General features: G+C 32.1%; 2 protein-coding genes across 5 annotated transcripts in view; both read right to left on the bottom strand.

Moving 5' to 3' along the window:
- The window catches only part of LOC107422510 (putative F-box protein PP2-B12), a 111,887-nt gene extending 100,018 nt beyond the window's left edge, over nt 1-11,869 (bottom strand). The window contains exons 1-2 of one of the 3 annotated variants that reach the window (XM_060815820.1): nt 11,394-11,869; nt 10,737-10,858 (exon numbers count right to left, since the gene is read on the bottom strand). In XM_060815820.1, the coding sequence (XP_060671803.1) occupies nt 10,737-10,858; nt 11,394-11,663 (392 nt within the window). In that variant the 5' untranslated portion in view covers nt 11,664-11,869. The remainder of the gene's footprint in view (nt 1-10,736; nt 10,859-11,393) is intronic. The other 2 variants (XM_060815821.1, XM_060815819.1) reach the window with 2 other exon arrangements.
- A 166-nt stretch (nt 11,870-12,035) lies between these two features.
- Nucleotides 12,036-14,289, bottom strand: LOC125423326 (F-box protein PP2-B10). 2 transcript variants are annotated; one of them, XM_048477051.2, is made up of 3 exons: nt 13,945-14,289; nt 13,306-13,427; nt 12,036-12,644 (listed from the first exon to the last, which is right to left on the bottom strand). In XM_048477051.2, the coding sequence occupies exons 1-3, from the start codon at nt 14,209-14,211 to the stop codon at nt 12,341-12,343; spliced, it is 693 nt and encodes a 230-aa protein (XP_048333008.2). In that variant the 5' UTR covers nt 14,212-14,289; the 3' UTR covers nt 12,036-12,340. The 2 variants fall into 2 exon arrangements, with proteins under 2 accessions (XP_048333008.2, XP_048333007.2); XM_048477050.2 differs by having other exon boundaries at nt 12,036-12,755; nt 13,945-14,288.
- Between the last annotated feature and the right edge of the window lie 5,034 nt (nt 14,290-19,323).

Here is a 19,323-nt window from a genome sequence, read left to right as displayed (position 1 = left end):
TTTTTCAGTTTCAAAACCTACAATTGGCATCAAAGCTTCTAATCTTTGAGCGGCTGTGAGAAAAATAGCAAAAAACACAAAAACTTTCTTCACATCTTTCTATGATGGCTTCAACTCATTTTTCTACTCCATCACCTCCTATGTTTTCTGGAGAAAATTATGCCATGTGGTCTATAACGATGAAGGCTTACCTTCTAGCTTTCGACTTATAGGAAGTTGTGGAAACCAACAAAGATCCTTCTCCTTTGAGAGCAAATCCCACTATTGCACAAATGAAGCGACACAATTATGAAGCTTCTAAACTTTAAGGTTTTATCTGCTTTACATGCTAATGTTTCAGATGTGATATTCACCAAGATTATGGCTTGCACTACGCCCAAAGAGGTCTGGGACAAGTTGAAAGAAGAGTTTTAGGGAAGTGCAAGAACAACACAAATGCAGGTATTGAATTTAAAAAAGGAGAATGAAGGACTCAGAATTGGTGGACTTCATAGATAAACTTATGAAGTTTGTAAACCAGATCAGAATTCTTGGAGAGGAGTTAAGTGGTTAAAGAATGGTGGAGAAAGTGCTGGTTAGCTTGCTAAAGAAGTTTGAAGCAAAAATCTCATCCTTGGAGGAGTCATGAGACCTAAATCAGATTTCTTTATCATAACTTGTTAATGCTTTGTAAGCAATTGAACAAAGAATATCCATAAGCTAAGAAGAGACCACAGAAAATGCTTTCCCGGCACAACAAAAAGGCAAAGCTCTAGCAAAAATTGATCAAAGGAGAAGGTGAAGGAAGTAAAGACAAAGGTAAAAATGTTGGAAGTTCAAATAGAGATGGTGAAGGAAAGAGGCTTACAAGGTGCTCTCATTGCAAGAAAGATAACCATTTTGAAAAATATTGTTGGTTTAGGTCTAACGTTCAACATAGGGCTTGCAAATAACTTGAACATGTTGAAAAAGTTTGCAAAAACAAAGGAGGACCAATACAACAAGCACACCAGATACAAGTTGCTGATGAAGCACAACAAAATGAGAAAAGGCCATTTGTTGCTACATGTTATGCAGAAAATTGCAGCCAGGAAGCTTGGTTGGTGGATAGGAGCTGCACGCAGCACATGACCCATGATGCTGATCACTTCAAGAGCTTGGACAAAAGCTTTGTTTCTGAAGTCCAAATGGGAAATGAAGATTTCATTCAAGTTCAAGGCAAAGAAAGTTAATATATGATCGACAGTGACTAAACTCATTTCGAATGTGCTCTATGTACATGAAATTAATCAAAGCTTGTTCAGTGTGGAACAAATGCTTGAAAATGGATCTTTGAACTTTCAAGATAAGTTCTGCACAATATATGATCGACATGGAAGTAAAATTCTAAATATTGTAATGAAATAAAAAGCTCTGTAGTAGAGTGTAACAAGAAAGGAAACAATATATTTTATGCCAAATCTGGTGATAAATTTATGTTATGGTATAGAAGGCTTGATCATTTACTCATGACTCTCTAAATATTATGCATGAAAAGCAATTGGTTGAGGATATGCCTACTGTTAGCAAAAATCAGGAAGTGTGTTGATGTGATTCCGCCTAAACCTGCACAACCGACAACCCGCTGGGGTACTGACCCGATACAGATGAAGACCGGGCCGATCACTGGGGCTCAAACTAAGAGATTTAAGGTCAAACTTTCTGCCTTCATCCAGGAGGTAATTCAATCTCAAGAGGGCTTGTCCATACTGGAAGATCGAAGACATGTTCTGAGCATACAAGTGGTGGAAGACGGTACAGGCCCGGGTAGTGATTTTGGTACATTTTTGGAGTTCGGGAAGCATGAAATGGTTCCAACGTTTCATATATTCAATATATATGTCTAAGAGGACATGGAATCAAGTAAACACAGCTTCAAAGTCATCCAAAAAGGAGTTGTATGGACAGTTAGTAAATTTGGCTGGTTTTTGCTGTATTTTGTGCTGGCTTTACTGTATTGTGCTGAGTTGGCTTTTTCTTTTTCTTCCAAGCAAGGGCAACGTGTGGGACTTCATAATAAGCTTATTTTTCATCCTAAAAAGCATCTAAAAGCTGATTTGGAGCTCAAAGTGGTCAAATATTAGTCAAAGTCAACTTAGTCAAAAAGCTAGTATTTTAGTTTGCTAATTTGATTTTACTTTTTGTTTTAGGAAATTACCATTATTTTTTTTTATTTATTTATTTGCTGGAGAAATAAGTTTAGGAAAGTTATTATTTTATTATTTTCATTGTAAATTAATTAATTTCTAATTCAAAATAAAGGAATTAATTAATCCAAATTAGATTAGGAAAGGAGTGAGAATTTTGGCCACTATAGGAAACCACTTTGTATGGCCGGTTTTCCCTTTGTTTTTAGGGTTTTATTTTTTGAATTTTTAGCCTATTTAAAGGCTTGTTTTTCAATAAGAAATAAGCTTGAAATTTATACAGAAAATTATTTGTGAGATTGAATTCTCTTTGTTCTCTTTGAACACCTAAAACATCATTAGAAAGTGACTGTTTTAGTTTTGACTTATCAATAGAACATCCATCACCTATTGTGGTGTCTTCGATATATTAAGGTTTCTAATCACAGGTTGGTTAGGGGTTGAGGTGACCACTAAAACTTGAACATAATTAGATCCGGGCTAATATAATACGGGTTTAGGAGCAGATCGTCGTAAGTTCATATCATTTGGTATCAGAGCCAAATTTTGTTCAGGTTTGATCTATCTTTATTTGATTTATTTGTTTTTGTGTTAATCTGTAATTTTAGCATTAGATTAAGGTTGCTTCTATCATCATACATGTTCTGCATCTTTAAAAAAAAAAAAAAATTCATTCCTAGTTGAATTAGGATTTTCTAGTTTTATCGTATTTTTATTTTCTAGTTTGTTGGTTGTCTTTTATCATTGTTCTTGTTAATTCGGTTTTTGTTGATTTTTCTTTGCTGTTTTAGTCTTCAATATTTGCATTCATATATTCCCAAAAAAAAAAAAAATTCGAACAGATATTAGAAAATTTGAACAGATATTAAAAAAAAAAAAAAAAAAACTGCACTTTTGTATTTTGTTGGAGGTCACGGGTTTGGTTATTATTTGGTGTTGGAATTGCAATTTTGGTGTTGATTCTTGCTACTGCAGTTGTTTCATTATAACAGCCCAGCCCAGATCACCCGCAGTAGATATTATCCTCTTTGGGCCTGGAAAATCCTCTTACAACCCAGCCCTCAAGATTTTAAAATGTGTCTACAAAGGAAATGTATCCACACGCTTATAAGCCATGCTTCGTTCCCCTTTCCAACCGATGTGGGACTTCACAATCCTCCCCCTTTGGGGCCCAGTGTCCTCGATGGCATACCGATCCGGGTATTGGCTCTGATACCATCTGTAACAGCCCAGCCCAGATCACTTGCATGTAGATATTGTCCTCTTTGGGCTTGAGGAATCCTCTTACAACCCAGCCCTCAAGGTTTTAAAATGTGTCTACAAGGGAAAGGTATCCACATGCTTATAAGCCATACTTCATTCCCCTTTCCAACTAATGTGGGACTTCACATTTATAATCTATGAGTTAAAAAAAAAAAAAAACAAAATTCGATTTGTTGGTGTTGAAATTTGTTTGCTGGAAGTTATTGGAGCTGCTGAATTGTTGCATAGTTATTCATTATTTGGAGTTGAGGGAGAGTTATTTTGTTGCTGGATATTTGAATTTTGGGTGTGTAAATTATTTGGATTAAAATTAGATAAAGGAATTGATACAAAACTTGAATTACAAGAACAACAACCAACACTATTCTTAATTTTTGTTCAATTTGATTCTTGTTCATGTTTGAAATTCTTTTTCCTAAATTTTATTCTTGAATCCTTAAACTCTTACCCTCTGGTCCAGTTCTTAAAAAATTCCAAAATTTTCTCATTGATTTGCCTTATTTTGCCTAGAAAAGTCAAAAACTAGGATTTGTTAATTCATTCGATATTGCTTACTTTTTGCTACTGTTTTTTTGATAAATTTAATTAGAACATACTTGTGATCTAATTGATTTTTTGTGGGTGTTTTAATTAGAACTTTGAGATAATTCATTGAGTGAAAAAGGCAAGAGTGTGTGAGCTTAAAAAAGGGAAAAAGCTGAAACTAGTGTGAAAACACGAGTGTCAAGACCTTGATTGAGTGAAACACGTGAGGGAGTGATATTTGGTGAGAATTTATTTTATTTTGCATTATTTATACTAATATGGCAGATTCAAGGGTGAGAAGAGAAGATCCACCTTTAAGAATAAATGAAGAGGAGTCCGTAGGATTTCATGGTGGTACCCGAGCTACAAGGTGTGGAGAGCAAATGGACATGAGGGCTATAATGGAGCAATTGCAGCAGATGAATGCTCAATTCGACCACATAAATCAAAGGATGGATAGAATAGAAACATCTCATGGTGGGACAAATTTGAGGCAAGAATTCCATGGAGGTCGAGGTCGAGGTCAAGGAGGCCATGGGCGACCAAGAGAGGAATTCGGGGGAAGTAACTATGGAGATGACTTGGAGGAGGAGTTTGATGAAATTTTTGAACCTTAAGAAAGGCTAATCTATGGGAGACCAGCAAGGAATGAAGATGATGATCTAGGAAATATCAAGGTAAATATTCCACCTTTCATGGGAAAAAGTGATCCGGAAGCTTATTCGGAATAGGAGGAGAGAATGGAGATGATTTTTTATTGTCATAATTATTCGGAGGCCAAAAAGGTGAAGTTGGCAACAATAGAGTTTGGTAATTACACACTTCAATAGTGGACCAATGAGTAAAACACCTGAAGAAAAGTAGGTGATGAATTGATTAGTACATGGTGACAAATGAAAGGAGCCATGAGGAAGTGATTTGTACCATTATACTATCATAGGTTGCTACATCAAAGGCTTCAATCTTTATCTCAAGGAAGTAGGTCCATGGAGGAATATTACAAGGCGATGGAGATGCTTATGATGAGGCTAAGTATGAATGAGGATAGAGAAGCAACTATGGCAAGGTTCCTTGGTGGTTTGAATCGTGAAATAGCCAATCAACTAGAATTGCAACAATATGTAGAATTGGAGGAGATGTTGCATGTGACTATTAAATTGGAGCATCAATTCAAGAGGAGGGATGTAGGCTCAAGATTTGGAGGGGTTTCAAGCAGTGAGTGGATAAATTCAACTAGTTGGAGAAGCAATCCCATGTTCGAGCCAAGGTTAAAACTGAATCAAGGTGAAGGGAGTGCTATTCATCCAAGGAAAGATAATCAAGCTGACCTTGTTCAAGCACACAAATCTGAAGGTAAATCTTATCCTAAACATTTAAAGACTAGAGATATTGTTTGCTTTAAGTGCCAGGGTCGAGGATATATTGCCAACCAATGCCCAAACCGAAGAATCATGGTGTTGAAGCTGAAATTGAGACCGTGCATGAAGAGGAAGGAATTGAGGTTGAAGCCGAAACCCTAAAGGTTTCAAATTCTGAATTGAGCTTGGTGTCAAAGAGAATGTTGAGTGTTTACAAGGATGAGGATCAAGTTCAAAGAAAAAACATCTTCCATACCCGATGTAAAATTTAAGGTAATGTATGTAGTATGATAATTGATAGTGGAAGTTACGGTAATGTAATTAGTAATGTAGTAGTTGATAAATTAGGATTAACAACCATTAAACATCTTAAACCATATAGGTTACAATGGTTTAATGATAGTGGTAAGATAAAAGTAAATAAACAAGCCAAAGTAAAATTCAGCATTGATACATATGTGGATGTTATATTGTGTGATGTTGTTCTTATGCATGTGGGTCATATTTTGTTGGGTAAGCCATGGCAATTTGATAGAGATGCTATCCATTATGGTACAGAGAGAATAGCATTGTATTTAAATTTAAAGGGAAAAAGTTTAAGCTGGAGCCATTAACTCCAAAGGAAGTATTTAGTGATTAACTTCAAATGCAACAAAGGAGGGAAGTCGAGAGGCTCAAAGAGAAGGCTAGTATGGCACCAATGGTTCCACCATTCATCCAAAAGGAGAAAGGTGAGCTTGCTGTCCAAGGTAAGTCCTCTAAAACCCAGGTTGAGTGGAAAAAATTTAACAAAACCCGAGAGAGAGAAAGTGAGAGACAAAGTCGAGTATAAGAGAAAACAAATGCAAACCGTGAGTGGGAAAGAAAAAGAAAGGAAGGAGAAGAAAAATAAAATTTTTTATCTTAGCTTTGGTGATGTTAATAAAGTAATTATGAATAATAAGTCATTGCTGGTCATGAATTTTAAAGAGACTTATTTAAAGATGTTTTTGTTGCATAGAACTTCATCTACATTGTTGAGAGCTTTACTTAGTGGAAATTTAAAAATTTGGGAAATATTGTTTGCTAACTTTGAAAAGTGTAATTTTTGCCATAATGAGAATGTATTTATACATTTTGTTGTGATAGTGTTTGACCCAAGAGATTTGGTTTGGTTGCACTTACGAAAGGAGAGGTTTCCTAAACAAAGAAAGTCAAAGCTTATGCCACGTGTAGATGAATCTTTTCAAGTTTTGGAGCGGATTAACGAGAATACCTACAAACTTGATTTAATAAGTGAGTATAGTGTTAGTGCCACATTTAATGTTTCTGTTTTATCTCCTTTTGCTGCAGGTGATGATCTAGATTTGAGGATAAATCCTTTTCAAGAGGAGGGAATGATGTGATTCCGTTCGAACCTACACAACTAACAACCCGCTGGGGTGCTGACCCGATACGAATGACGACCGGGCCGATCACTGGGGCTCAAACTAAGAGATTCGAGATCAAACTTGCTGCCTTTATCCAGGAGGTAATTCATTCTCAAGAAAGCTTGTCCATACTAGAAGATCCAAGATGTGTTCTGACATACAAGTGGTGGAAGCCATTACGGGCCCCGGTAGCAGTTTTGGTACATTTTTGGAGGCCGGAAAGCGTGAAATGGTTCCAATGTTTCATAGATTCAATACATATATCTAAGAGGACATGGAATCAAGTCAAATCAGCTTCAAAGTCGTCCAAAAAGGGGTTGTACGGACAATTAGTAAATTTGGCCGGTTTTTGCTGTATTTTGTGCTGGCTTTATTGTATTGTATTGAGTTGGCTTTTTTTTTTCTTCCAAGCAAGGGAAATGTGTGAGACTTCATAATAAGCTTATTTGGAATCCTAAAAAGCATATAGAAGCTGATTTGGAGCTCAAAGTCGTCAAAAATTGGTCAAAGTCAACTTAGTCAAAAAGCTAGTATTTTAGTTTCCTAATTTGACTCTACTTTTTGTTTTAGGAAATTACCATTACTTTTTGGTTTTTATTTATTTATTTGCTGGAGAAATAAGTTTAGGAAAGTTATTATTTTATTATATTCATTGTAAATTAATTAATTCCTAATTCAAAATAAAGGAATTAATTAATCCAAATAAGATTAGAAAATGAATGAAAATTTCAGCCACCATAGGAAACCACTTTGTATGGCTGGTTTTCCCTTTGTTTTTAGGGTTTTATTTTTTGAATTTGTAGCCTATTTAAAGGCTTAATTTCAATAAGAATTAAGCTTGAATTTTATACAGAAAATTATTTGTGAGATTGAATTCTCTTTGTTCTCTTTGAACATCTAAAACACCGTTAGAGAGTGAGTATTTTAGTTTTGACTTATCAATAGGACATCCATCACTTATTGTGGCGTCTTCAATATATCAAGGTTTCTAATCACAAGTTGGTTAGGGGTTGAGGTGACCATTAAAACTTGAACATAATTAGATCTGGGCTAATATAATACGGGTTTAGGAGTAGATTGTCCTAGGTTCGTATAATGTGTGAAGTTTGTCAGCTTGGTAAGCAACAAAGATTGTCATTTCCTTCGAAAAATGCTTGGAGAGCTTCTAAAAGCTTCAATTGATTTAGAGTGATATATGTGGACCTATGAGTGAGAACTCTATCAATGACAGCAAATATTTTTTCACTTTCATAGATGATTTCTCTAAAATGTGTTGGGTGTACTTCCTGAAACCAAAGTTTGAAGTTGCTGATATGTTTACTAGTTTTAAAGCCATAGTCGAGAATTAAAGAAAGTGTAGCATCATAAGGTCTAATAATGGGATAGAATATATAACTCAAAAGTTAGAAATGCAATGCAAAGAAGTTGGAATTCAAAGTAGGCTGACTTCTCGCTATACTCATCAGCAAAATGGGGTTTGTGAGAGAAAGAACAGGACCATTATGAAGATGTGTAGGTGCTTGCCATTTTCAAAGCAATTACCAATGAAGTTTTAGACTGCAGCAGTGAATACCTCAGTATATTTACTGAGTTGATTACCAACTAAAGCATTGGAGTTCAAAACTCTATATGAGGTTTGATATGAAGTCAAGCCTACTATGGAACATTTGAAAATATTTAGGAGAATTTGTTATACACATGTTCCTGAAATTAAAAAAGACAAGTTGGATTAAAAAGCTAATATGGGAATCTTCGTTGGTTATAGCAGCAATACAAAAAGGTACAGAGTGTATCATTTAAAGACTAACAAGCTGCTTATCAGTAGGAATGTTAAAGTTGATGAAATTACTATTTGGAATTGGAAAAAAGTGAAGTTCAGACATTATAAGAGAATTTTATCCAATAACATGATGAAATTCACGAGAAGGCTGATTCGGATGATGAAAATGCCATTGGAATCTGAGGTACTATATTCTTAACCGATGTGTATGAGAGATGCAACCTAGCATTGGGTGATCCAATCACTTTTTATCATGCAAATCGATTTGACACATGAAGAGAGGCCATGGAAAAAATCAGCATGATCAACAAAAATGAGACTTAGGAATTCACCTCAAGGCAAAATGACAATTGGAGTGATGTGGGTCTTTAGAACCAAACTCATTGTAGATGGTATAATAAATAAGCACAAGGCAAGGTTGGTAGTTAAGTGGTATGTATAACAACCAAGTATTGATTATGGAGAACATTTGCACTAATTGCAATACATGAGACAATCAGATTGCTACTGGCTCTTGCTACTCCAAAAGGGTTGGAAAGTATACCACTAGATGTAAAATCTACATTTGTAAATGGTCACTTGAGAAAAGAGGTGCCTTGAACAACCTAAAGGTTTTGTTGTTTAAGGAATGGAAGACAAAGTTTACAGTTTGCATAAGGCTCTTTATGGCCTAAAACAAGCTCCTAGAGCTTGGTACAGTAAAATTGACTCACATCTTGTGGAAAATGGATTTAAAAGAAGTGAAAACAAGCCTATTTTATATGTGAAGTTAAGTTCAGATAATAAAAAATTAATTGTCTCTTTATATGTTGATGACCTATTTTTTATAGGAGAAGATTCACAAAGTATGTTGGAGTTTAAGGCTAAAATGCAAAAGGTGTTTGAAATGTCAGATTTGGGATTGATGAACTATTTTATTGGCATGGAGATATGTCAATCTTTTCATGGCATTTTCTTGTCTCAAAAGAAATATGTTGTGGAACTACATAAAACGTTTGTATAGAGAGGTGTAATCCAGTTGATACTTCAATGTTTCACAATAAGAAGTTTAAATTCAAAAATAGTGCTGCCAAGATTGAAGTGTTAGCTTATAAAAACCTTAATGGGAGTTTGTTATATTTATGTGCTTTTGGACCTGATATTATTCTTCCTACGAGTTTGCTTTCTAGGTTCATACATGCTCCATCACATATTCATTATTTTGCAGCAAAAGGAGTGCTAAGGTACATTAGAGGCACTATAGATTATGGTGTTTGGTTTTTGAATAAAAAAGAAGGCAAATTAGAAGACTATATTGATAGTGATTGGGCTAGCAGCATGGAGGATTCAAAGAGTACTTTAGGGTACTTATTTTCTTTTGGTTCAAGTCCATTTTCATACAATTCACAAAAAAAGGGTATGGTTACTCAATTTACAACTGAAGCTAAATATATTACTGCTGCAATTGCTTTAAATCAAGCTTGATGGCTATTAAAGTTGTTTTTTATTTTTCTGAAAGGCAAGAAGAAGCTACGGTTATATATTGCGATAACAAGTTTGCAATTACCATTGCAGAAAATCCAAGTCAACATTGAAGAACATAACATATTCCTGTCAAATATCATACTGTGAGGGAAGTTTAAAAAAGTGGTGAAGTGAAGTTTGTTCATTGCAGGTTAGAGGTCTAACTTGCTGATATTTTAACAAAAGCATTGCCAAGGATCAAGTTTGAAACATTAAGAGATGATCTTAATGTTTCCAACAAAAGTGCCAAGGAGGAGTGTTGATGGCTGTGACACTTTTGCTGTCATATTAACAAAGTATCCGATATTCTTGGTTCAAATATTTAGTTTTATGTTATGTTTAAATTTGAAAAAGCAATAATATGTTTTGTGTACTAAATCTTACATGATGTATGGGCAACACTACTGGTTAGGTAACAGTAGTTGGTAACCAAACTCAACTTTTGTATATGTTATATATACTTGATGATAGTGGAAAAGAGCTGCTGCTCCAGATTTCCTCGTCCACATTTCTTGCTGTGTTTTTTAGTTTCAAAACCTACAATCTTGCCTGCTCTTTTTTTGGCTTTTTACTGTCGTGTTATGACCATTAATTATGTGCATTAGGAAACTTGCTGTTCTATTAACTAAATAAAATTTCACATCCATCAAACAAAGAGCTAGCTAGACTCATTTCAAAATTTATTAACAATATTTGAGCACAGATCAGATATAGTGGAGGTGAGAAAACATACCGAGACTCTGCCGGTAAAGATATCCACCGCCAATGAGCCAGAGTATCTCCCCACGCGATTGAAAGTGTTCTTGCACCTATCATAAAGCATTTTTTTCCACTTTCTTTGTCTATTTTAAAGCTCTGTGCGCATTTCAATAAATAAGGATATGAATTATAGATGTCCTATACAAAAAAATATACAAACAATTAATAGAGGGTTAAAATGACTTTTTGGTTACGACGCCTATGTATGCTTACAATAGGAGCGCTTTTTGTAGCAATTCTCTATATAATATATATACAACTATAATGTCATATACTTCTGATTTTTCTACTTGTTAGTGCGAGAGTACAAAACATGAATATGATAGATGCCATTTTTCTTTCCATCAAGATCGGATTACAAACATGCCAGAAATAGTGACTTTGCTATTGGGTGTCCTATACATGTAGCTATAAGTTTTTCTTCTTCTTTTTTTCTTTTGTTTTTTTTGGGTTAATATTCATCTTTGACATAATTACCTTCAAGCTATTAATGATTTCTAAAATTCACATATTAACTAGTTACAGTTTTAAAGTTCAACGATCAAACTTCCTTATTACCATGTCCTACTGGTTTTTCAAAAACAAATTGATGATTTAAAAGTGAAAATATAATTGACAGATTTTGGCTTACCGTGTTTTTATCACTGTCAATGATGATAGGGTTGTCAGAAAGGTGGAGAAAAAGCTTCTTTTTGGAAAGGGAATCCATGGATGATGATGCTAAAGCTGAATTTGAAAGGATTTGGTGATAGTCATGGGGAAGAAACTTTCTCCAAACCAAATCTGAATCAGTGGCTGATCTGAACCTAGAACAAACCAGAGACGACCTGCAAGCATCTTTTGGGGAAGTGCAGGATATTATATGGGAAATGCACCCTCCCGGTAACTCGGTAATCTTCATTCTTTGATTTTGTTGTTGTTGTTTTTTTTTTTTTTTTCCTTTCTTTTTTTTATGGTGAATCTCTTTTTTTCTGGTTTCCTCCCTCAGAAAACCATGAAAATAATATAGAACATGAATTCCTAGCTAGTTTCTAATATAGTTCTATTTATATACAGACTAAGGTTGAGAAATTCCAAAAAATCTTTCTCGAGCAGAAAACTTGACTCACAGGTATCTGATCGGGCTGTTAGCATTGACTTCATAACTGACTTTTTTGATAAATTGACTTCATAACTGACTTGGCCAGTAGAATGGCTGTTATACATATATAGATATATATATATATATATAATATACATGTGGACCCCACCATATGTCCGAAGTACAAAACTCAAAAAAGAAATTGATAACATAGTTATATTAAGCAACGTAAAAACATCATTAACGAGGGATAGGGATAAAAAAGGTCCAAATATCCGGATATCCAGAAGTTGACACCCCTTCCTCTAATATACATGTGGACCCCACCATATGTCCAAAGTATAAAACTCGAAAGAGAAATTATTAACACAATCATACTAAACAAGGTAAAAACATCATTAAAGAGAGATAGGGATATCCTCAAGTGGAATATTTCGGGTATAAAGTATGAATACAAGAAGGACCTGAAAACAAGCTAAGAGGCATAAATTATATTTCTATCTACCAGATTTAGGCCTAAACTCAATTCCTTCAACAACCAGTCCACTCTTACCAATATAATCATCAGTCTCCATCAGACTGCATACAACCACCCGATGATCCTCTCCACCATCATTGAAGAACTCTCCCATTTCCACCTCCATCCACCCATCTCCTCTATCTCGAATTAGTTGCTGCTCATCTTCTGGATCTAAGGAAACACTATGCCCACTCCCATCTCCATGGGCCTCCTCATCTCCTTCAAAATATACTCGAAACTCAACCGGATTTCTTCGAAACCCACCTCTGTGTTCTTTAAGTCTATACACAAAGTAAGCTCCATAGGTTGTTTTCGGCGACAAAATGTTAGTTTCTATTCTTCCCTTGATGTCAAGCCAACATACAATCTTGAGTTCAGCAACTTCAGAGAACCTAACGTGCCATGGATTATGATTATGTAAATATAAAATTGACCAATATTTCCACTATATTTTCATGTTATTAAGACTCATGTAGAAGAAATTATAGTCAAAACTGGAAGAAACCTCTAGTGAAAATATGAAGTCTGTCTTACCAATTGGGATTTCCCGAATCCATATACATATATAGTTGGTTAATCTTTTCCTTTTTTATTGTCTTGTTTGTTATTTTTTTATTTTTTCAATTAATTGTCTTCCTTGTTAAATTCCATGTGCATCAAGAACCTTTCTGCTTTATTGTCTAAATAAAATGTCTCATCCAACAAACAAGAGCTACCCCATTTCAAAATGTATAACAATATTTGAGCTTGTGTGGGTGGAAAAAGACCACCATACATGGGAGTACCAACTCCCACCTCTAATCTACTGGTGAGATCCGTATAAATTCCCACCTTTAATATAATAGTGGGACCCACACATGTGAATTCCATCAACGTATCAGAGGTGGGAGTTGATACTCCAACAGTATCAGAAATTTACTCTATTTAGGTGAGAGAGCATACCTAGAGCCTGCAGCTATAGCTGTCCACCGCCAATAAACCGGTGTATCTCCCCAAATAATTGAAAGCCTTCTTGCACCAAACATATAACATTTTTTTCCACTCTCTTTCTCTATTTTAAAGCTCTGTCCATATTTCAATAAACTAGGATATGAATTAAAGATGTTCTAGATACATCACATTCATGCTACCAATAACATGCAAAGTAAATAAATAAAATAAAATTAGAATCATCATATAATTCTGAATCTTCTGATTTCCTAAGGAATCAATTTTGTAGTTTTGAACTTATTAGGGCAAAAATAGTCAAACATGCATATGATGAGGCTAAATATGCCTTTTTGTTCATTAATCTAGGGGTGGGGATTGGAACTCTGAAAAAATAGAGGCATCATCAAGGTTTTTTGTCCTTGTCATCGTTGACATAATTGAAGTTATTATTGATATGGGAAATTCGTACATCAACCAGATTCAGTTTAAAAGTTCTAATAATTAACTTCATCATTGCTAAGTCCAACTGGTTTTACATATACGGAAATAGAAAATTGATCAGAAACTAATGAATTAAAAACAAAAAACAAAACAAAACAAAATTGATGATTAAAAAGTAAAACCCAATTGGAAGTTGAAGACTATGCTAACCATGTTCTTATCACTGTCAATGATGATAGGGTGGTCAGAAAGATGGAAAAAGAGCTGCTTTTTGGAAAAGGTATCCATGGATGAAGCTAAAGCTGAATTTAAGAGGATTTGGTGACAGTCATGTGGAAGAAACTTTCTCCAAACTACATCGGAATCAATGGCGGATTTGAACAGAGGACAAACCAGAGACGATCTGCAAGCATCTTTTGGAGATGTGAAGGAAATAATATGGGAAATACACTCTTCCGGCAACTGGGTAATCCCCATCTTCCGGTTTCTTTGCTTAGAAAACTATTAAAACGGTCAACAAGCTTCTATCCAAATGCAGATAGAGAAGGTAGAGCTATTTGGAAAAACTTATAAATAATCGGATTGTCAACTGGCATTCACGTTTCAAATTTTTTATATTTTTTTTATTTTCTTTTCTTGGTCTACTATTGACTTTAGTGATTGGGATGGCCCATAGGATTGCAATATACATAATTTTTTTTTTCTTTTTTTCCTTTTTTTTTTCCCTGTTTTTTGAAAAGAAGGTCAAAATTTTATTACTAATAATTTAAAATATGAAAATATTTATAAAAATATTGGAGAATATCAAAATATCAATATAAATTCATCAAAATGATAGAAATTAATGAAAATTTATTTTAAAAAATAAAATAGTTATTAAAATTTTAAAATTAGCTTATTTAATCAATTAAAAATCAAAATGATCATCAATATTAATATCAAATATCAATAAAACTTATAAAAAATGAAAAAAATTGACAAAAATTTATTTTTAAAATATAAATTTTTATTGAAAATTTAAAATTATCTTATTTAATCAATCAACTACCAAATTGATTATCGAACATTAAATGGATATTATATTTTTTAATCAATTAATTTATAATAAGCCGTAATGATTATAATAAATTATTATTAATAAATAATTATAAATAAACTACTATAAATAAAATATGTAAAAAGATACTTATTTGATAAAATTATTTATTAATTAAGATATATAAAACAATTATTGTAGTTATATTATATTTTACAAATATCATAAAAAATTCTTATATGATTGAAAATTGTTACTATTTTTTATTTTTATTTTAAAATGTGAAATATAAAAAATAATTAGTAACAGATGTATATGCTTAATAATTTTTTATATAATTATTAATATGACAACCATATAAATTTTATATTAAATATGGTTGTTCTTGATGTTTAATATAATATATTCCATTATCTTTTTATTTTTATTTGCTTAATATTCTTAAATGCTATAAATACCAACTCTTCATATAATTTCATTTCCATGTATTATAAGTATATATATTTTATTAATGAATAGAAAGTATTAAACTTATTCAATTGAATTAATTTATTTTATTTATTTCATTAAATATTTGAGACAATTAAAAGTTAAAAAAATTGTCAATAAAATTAATTTCATAAAAAAAAAGTTATTGAACATCAATAACATTTATCAAGTTTTTTGCTAAAAAATAAATAAATTTCATATATATTTCTAAATTTTTTTATGAAAATTATAGATTTTTTAAACTAAGTTATTAAAAATTTAATACGGATATTTTGATGAAAATTTCCATAAAAATATCAGTAGAATTTTTATGAATATTATGTAAATTCTACCTATATCAATGGAAGTTATTATTTTTTAATCAAATTGTTAAGGACTTGTTGTGTATATTTTAATAAAATTTTCATAAAAATTTCAAAAATTTTAATGAATATTATGAAAATTCTATATGTTTCCATTTGAAACCTAAATTTCTTTTTCACTCTTTAAAAAAAGAAAATGAAATTTCAGCGAAATTTTAAAGAAAATATCAATTTTTGAAACCTTGGATCTATTTGCCCTCTAATAATTTTTTCCCCTAAGTATGATGTCAAATTGTTTTATTTTTAACCTTTAATTGTTATAATTTGTTGAAATTAACTGAAATACCAAATGATTGGTTATATATAAAAGAAAAAAAAATTATGTATATTCATAACTTTTTTAAATCAAAATTGTTTCGGTTTAGTTTTTATAATTTTTTAAAAAAATTTATTATTTAAACATGTATTAATTATATAAGCAATTAATATAAATACTAATTAATCAAATTTTTTTTTAACAAAATGTTTATAAATTGTGCAATTTGACATTATGTCATGGTTAAGGAATGAATAACTTAAAAGTAAATAAATAAAGGTCAAAATATTTGAGTATTATCTGGCTATATATATATACGCAAAGAAGGTACAATAAATTTATTCTAATGGAGACACTCCAATTTTCTCATAAAAATTTCTGAATTCAAATATGTCCCCAAAAAGTTAAAATGAAAAATAACATGCAAATTTAAGGTTGGATGAATTTATACTACTTAAACTAAAAATTTGTCTGGACCCTCATCATATTTTTATTAAGAAAAAAATCTACCGATATTTGATCCAGTTGTATTAACATATAGGGTTGTGTTTATCTCTCACGTCAGAGTGCAAAACATTTTTTAAAAATTGAAAAATTAAAAACCATACTACAATTCTCAAGAATATCGTTAATTAGACTTCTCGTCCTTCACTTTGGATAAAAGCTCTCTATTCCTCTACCGTGCTCCTGTAATGACTATTTTATCCTTGAATATTTGTGTGCGGGGGGGGGGGGGGGGGGGGGGGGGGGCGGCTTTTCCATTTGCATGTGATCTTGAGTATTACCAGTGAATAAAATATCGACGATTTCAGCGAAATGTTGGTGATAATGTCGGATTTCGAAAACCGATGACACCGATAGGGGCAGGAAGAAATGTCGCCAAAATCAGCCATATTTACCTTATGGGTCCAAACTGTAGAGATATTCCACGCCTCTCTTTATCACTCTCTTTTCCTCTTTATATCACTCTGAAAAGGTAAGAAAGAAGAAGAAGAAAAATAAAAGAAAAGGGGAAAAGCCGTTGATTTTCAGGATCCAAAAGGGGAGAAAAAAAGAAAAAAAAAAAAAAACACACAAACAGAAAGGAAAGAGAAAGAAATCGGGAAAAAAAAAAATAATGGGTACTGTCATCAGGTTTTCTATGGGTGCGCTCTGTGTTTATGGCAGAGACATTTTTTTTTTTTTTTTTCTCTTTTATGTGGACTCGGGGCTTTGGTATGCTTTTGATACAATTGATATGTGTGCCTTTTAACTTTTTCCCCAAAAAAATAATTTCACCTTATTTTTTTTATATTTATTACAATGTTACCATTCGTTTAATTTTAATTAAAAAAAAAAACTTTTGTTTTACATGTATTTCTCTTTCTATTTTTTTAAAAGTATAATTTGTTTATTTTACATGCTTATAAAAGTAAAACGACATATACTCAACATAATAATAAATTTATATTTATTTATACATAGATAATTAATTTTTTTTATGACAAATAGATATTTAAATAAACTTTTAATCTAATAGAGATAAGGGAAGTTTTTAATTATATAAATCATCGCAATAATATAAATTAATAATTTATAATTAAACATATATACAATACAATTCAAAATATTTATTAGATATTTAAGAAATACTGTATTTTTTATTTATAATAAATTTTAATGTTTATAAACTATTTTATTATTATTATATTTTAATTATTGTATTTTTTATGTTATCTAATTTTATCGATATTTACATCAATATTGATATTTTTATAAAATCATACTTTTGATATTTCCATCGATACTGATATTTTCATCACCAACGAAACCACATGATGGTGAGCAACATAGACCAAGAAAGCAAAATGGCAAAAGGCGATCATGTTGGATCCACATATTAAAATTTTCCTCAAAGGGAGGTTGAATAAAAGGAAAATTGAATAAAGGAACGAGAGAGATTTTTTTGCTCCAACACTACATAATATTTTATAAAACAAAATTGCTTGAACATAACCTTGAATGAAAAAATTAGAATTATATTACAGATATATATATATATATAATATATATAGGAAAATATCTAAATAAGATTACAATTCCTTATAAAAAAGAATACAGAAAACAGTTTTTTTTCCCTTTCTGTTTCATTTTTAATTTTGTTGGAGACCAAAAAAAAATGTTGAAAAGAGAGGCATAATATTACTATCTACCAGCTTTAGACCCAAGTTCAATTCCTTCAAACTACAAGGCCTAACTTACATGTATAATTATCAATCTCTATCAAACTGAACTGAAAACTGTATGTTAAAAACTGGGTTTTCTCCGAATTGAAAACAGGAGAGGTCATGACTCATGAAGATTAAGAAAATCAACTGTGCTTAATGGCAACATCTTCAGCTGGGAACCTCAATTCACTTCCAACCTTTTTTTTGTTATGCCCCCAGGCACCCCTTTCCCCCCCCAGTAGACTCCACTATGCGAAAATTGATATCTAGCAACACTCACTTAGCGACGCTACGAAACAAACGCGTCTAAAAAAATAAAACTGCGACTTTAAGGTTAATGCATCAGTAAAAATTTAATAAATTAACTATGCATCCCCAAAATAGTCGATGTCAAACGGTCGCAAAAATCAACAACACGCGATACATTTATTAAGAGTCGCTAAATATGCGGCTGAACATAGTCGCTTTTAATACTGTGCGTATATTTTATCCGAATTATATTGTTTAAATGCTAGACTTATGAAAAATGATTAACCATCAACTTATCTATGTTTGCATAATAACAAAATTTAATTATACGAGGTTGTTGTTCAATTATATAATTTTTCATGTATAGTTTATTCTTGCAAATATCTTAAATAGTTTTTTTTTTTTTAAGTTATTGGTAACAGGCGATGCACAAAAATCATTCCGAGTCACCTGTTCCCTTTTTTTTTTTTTTAAATAAATCAACCTGATTTTCTTGAAAACTCTAAATAATCAGTAAAAATATTTAAGCAACATAACTGAACTGGTGTTTTTTTTTTTTTAATATAGATAACAGGCAACGCACAGTAATAGGTGACGCACATTGTGCATCTCCAGTTAGTAATAGGCGACGCACAATGTGCGTCTCCAGTTAGTAATAAGCGACGCACATTGTGCGTCACCTACCAACATCTAAAAAAAAAAAAGAGCTCAGTTATGTTGCTCTAATATTTTCACTGGTTATTTATAGTTGAAATAAAATTAGATTGACTAAAAGAACCAAAAAAAAAAAAAAAAAAAAAGGAGAACAGGCAATGGACAATCTTCATTATGCATCGCCTGATAACAAAATAAAAAAAAAATAAAAAAAACCAGCTCAGTTATATTGCTCTAATATTTTCACTGGTTATTTGTAGTTGAAATAAAATTAGATTGACTAAAAGAAACAAAAAAAAAAAAAAGAGAACAGGTGACGCACAATCTACATTGTGC

Source organism: Ziziphus jujuba, chromosome 3, assembly GCF_031755915.1.
Source record: "Ziziphus jujuba cultivar Dongzao chromosome 3, ASM3175591v1".
Lineage (NCBI taxonomy): Eukaryota > Viridiplantae > Streptophyta > Magnoliopsida > Rosales > Rhamnaceae > Ziziphus > Ziziphus jujuba.
Note: the sequence above shows the minus strand (reverse complement) of the source record. Positions and strands in the feature narration are given on the sequence as shown.

Excerpts from the sequence above, each read along its gene's own strand:
- LOC125423326 (XM_048477050.2), bottom strand. The coding sequence starts at position 14,211 with ATGGGGATTACCCAGTTGCCGGAAGAGTGTATTTCCCATATTATTTCC. Across the intron at positions 13,428-13,944 it reads TTGACAGTGATAAGAACATG|AGCTTTAAAATAGAGAAAGA; the intron begins GTTAGCATAGTC and ends AAATATGGACAG. Across the intron at positions 12,756-13,305 it reads GCTATAGCTGCAGGCTCTAG|GTTCTCTGAAGTTGCTGAAC; the intron begins GTATGCTCTCTC and ends ATGGCACGTTAG.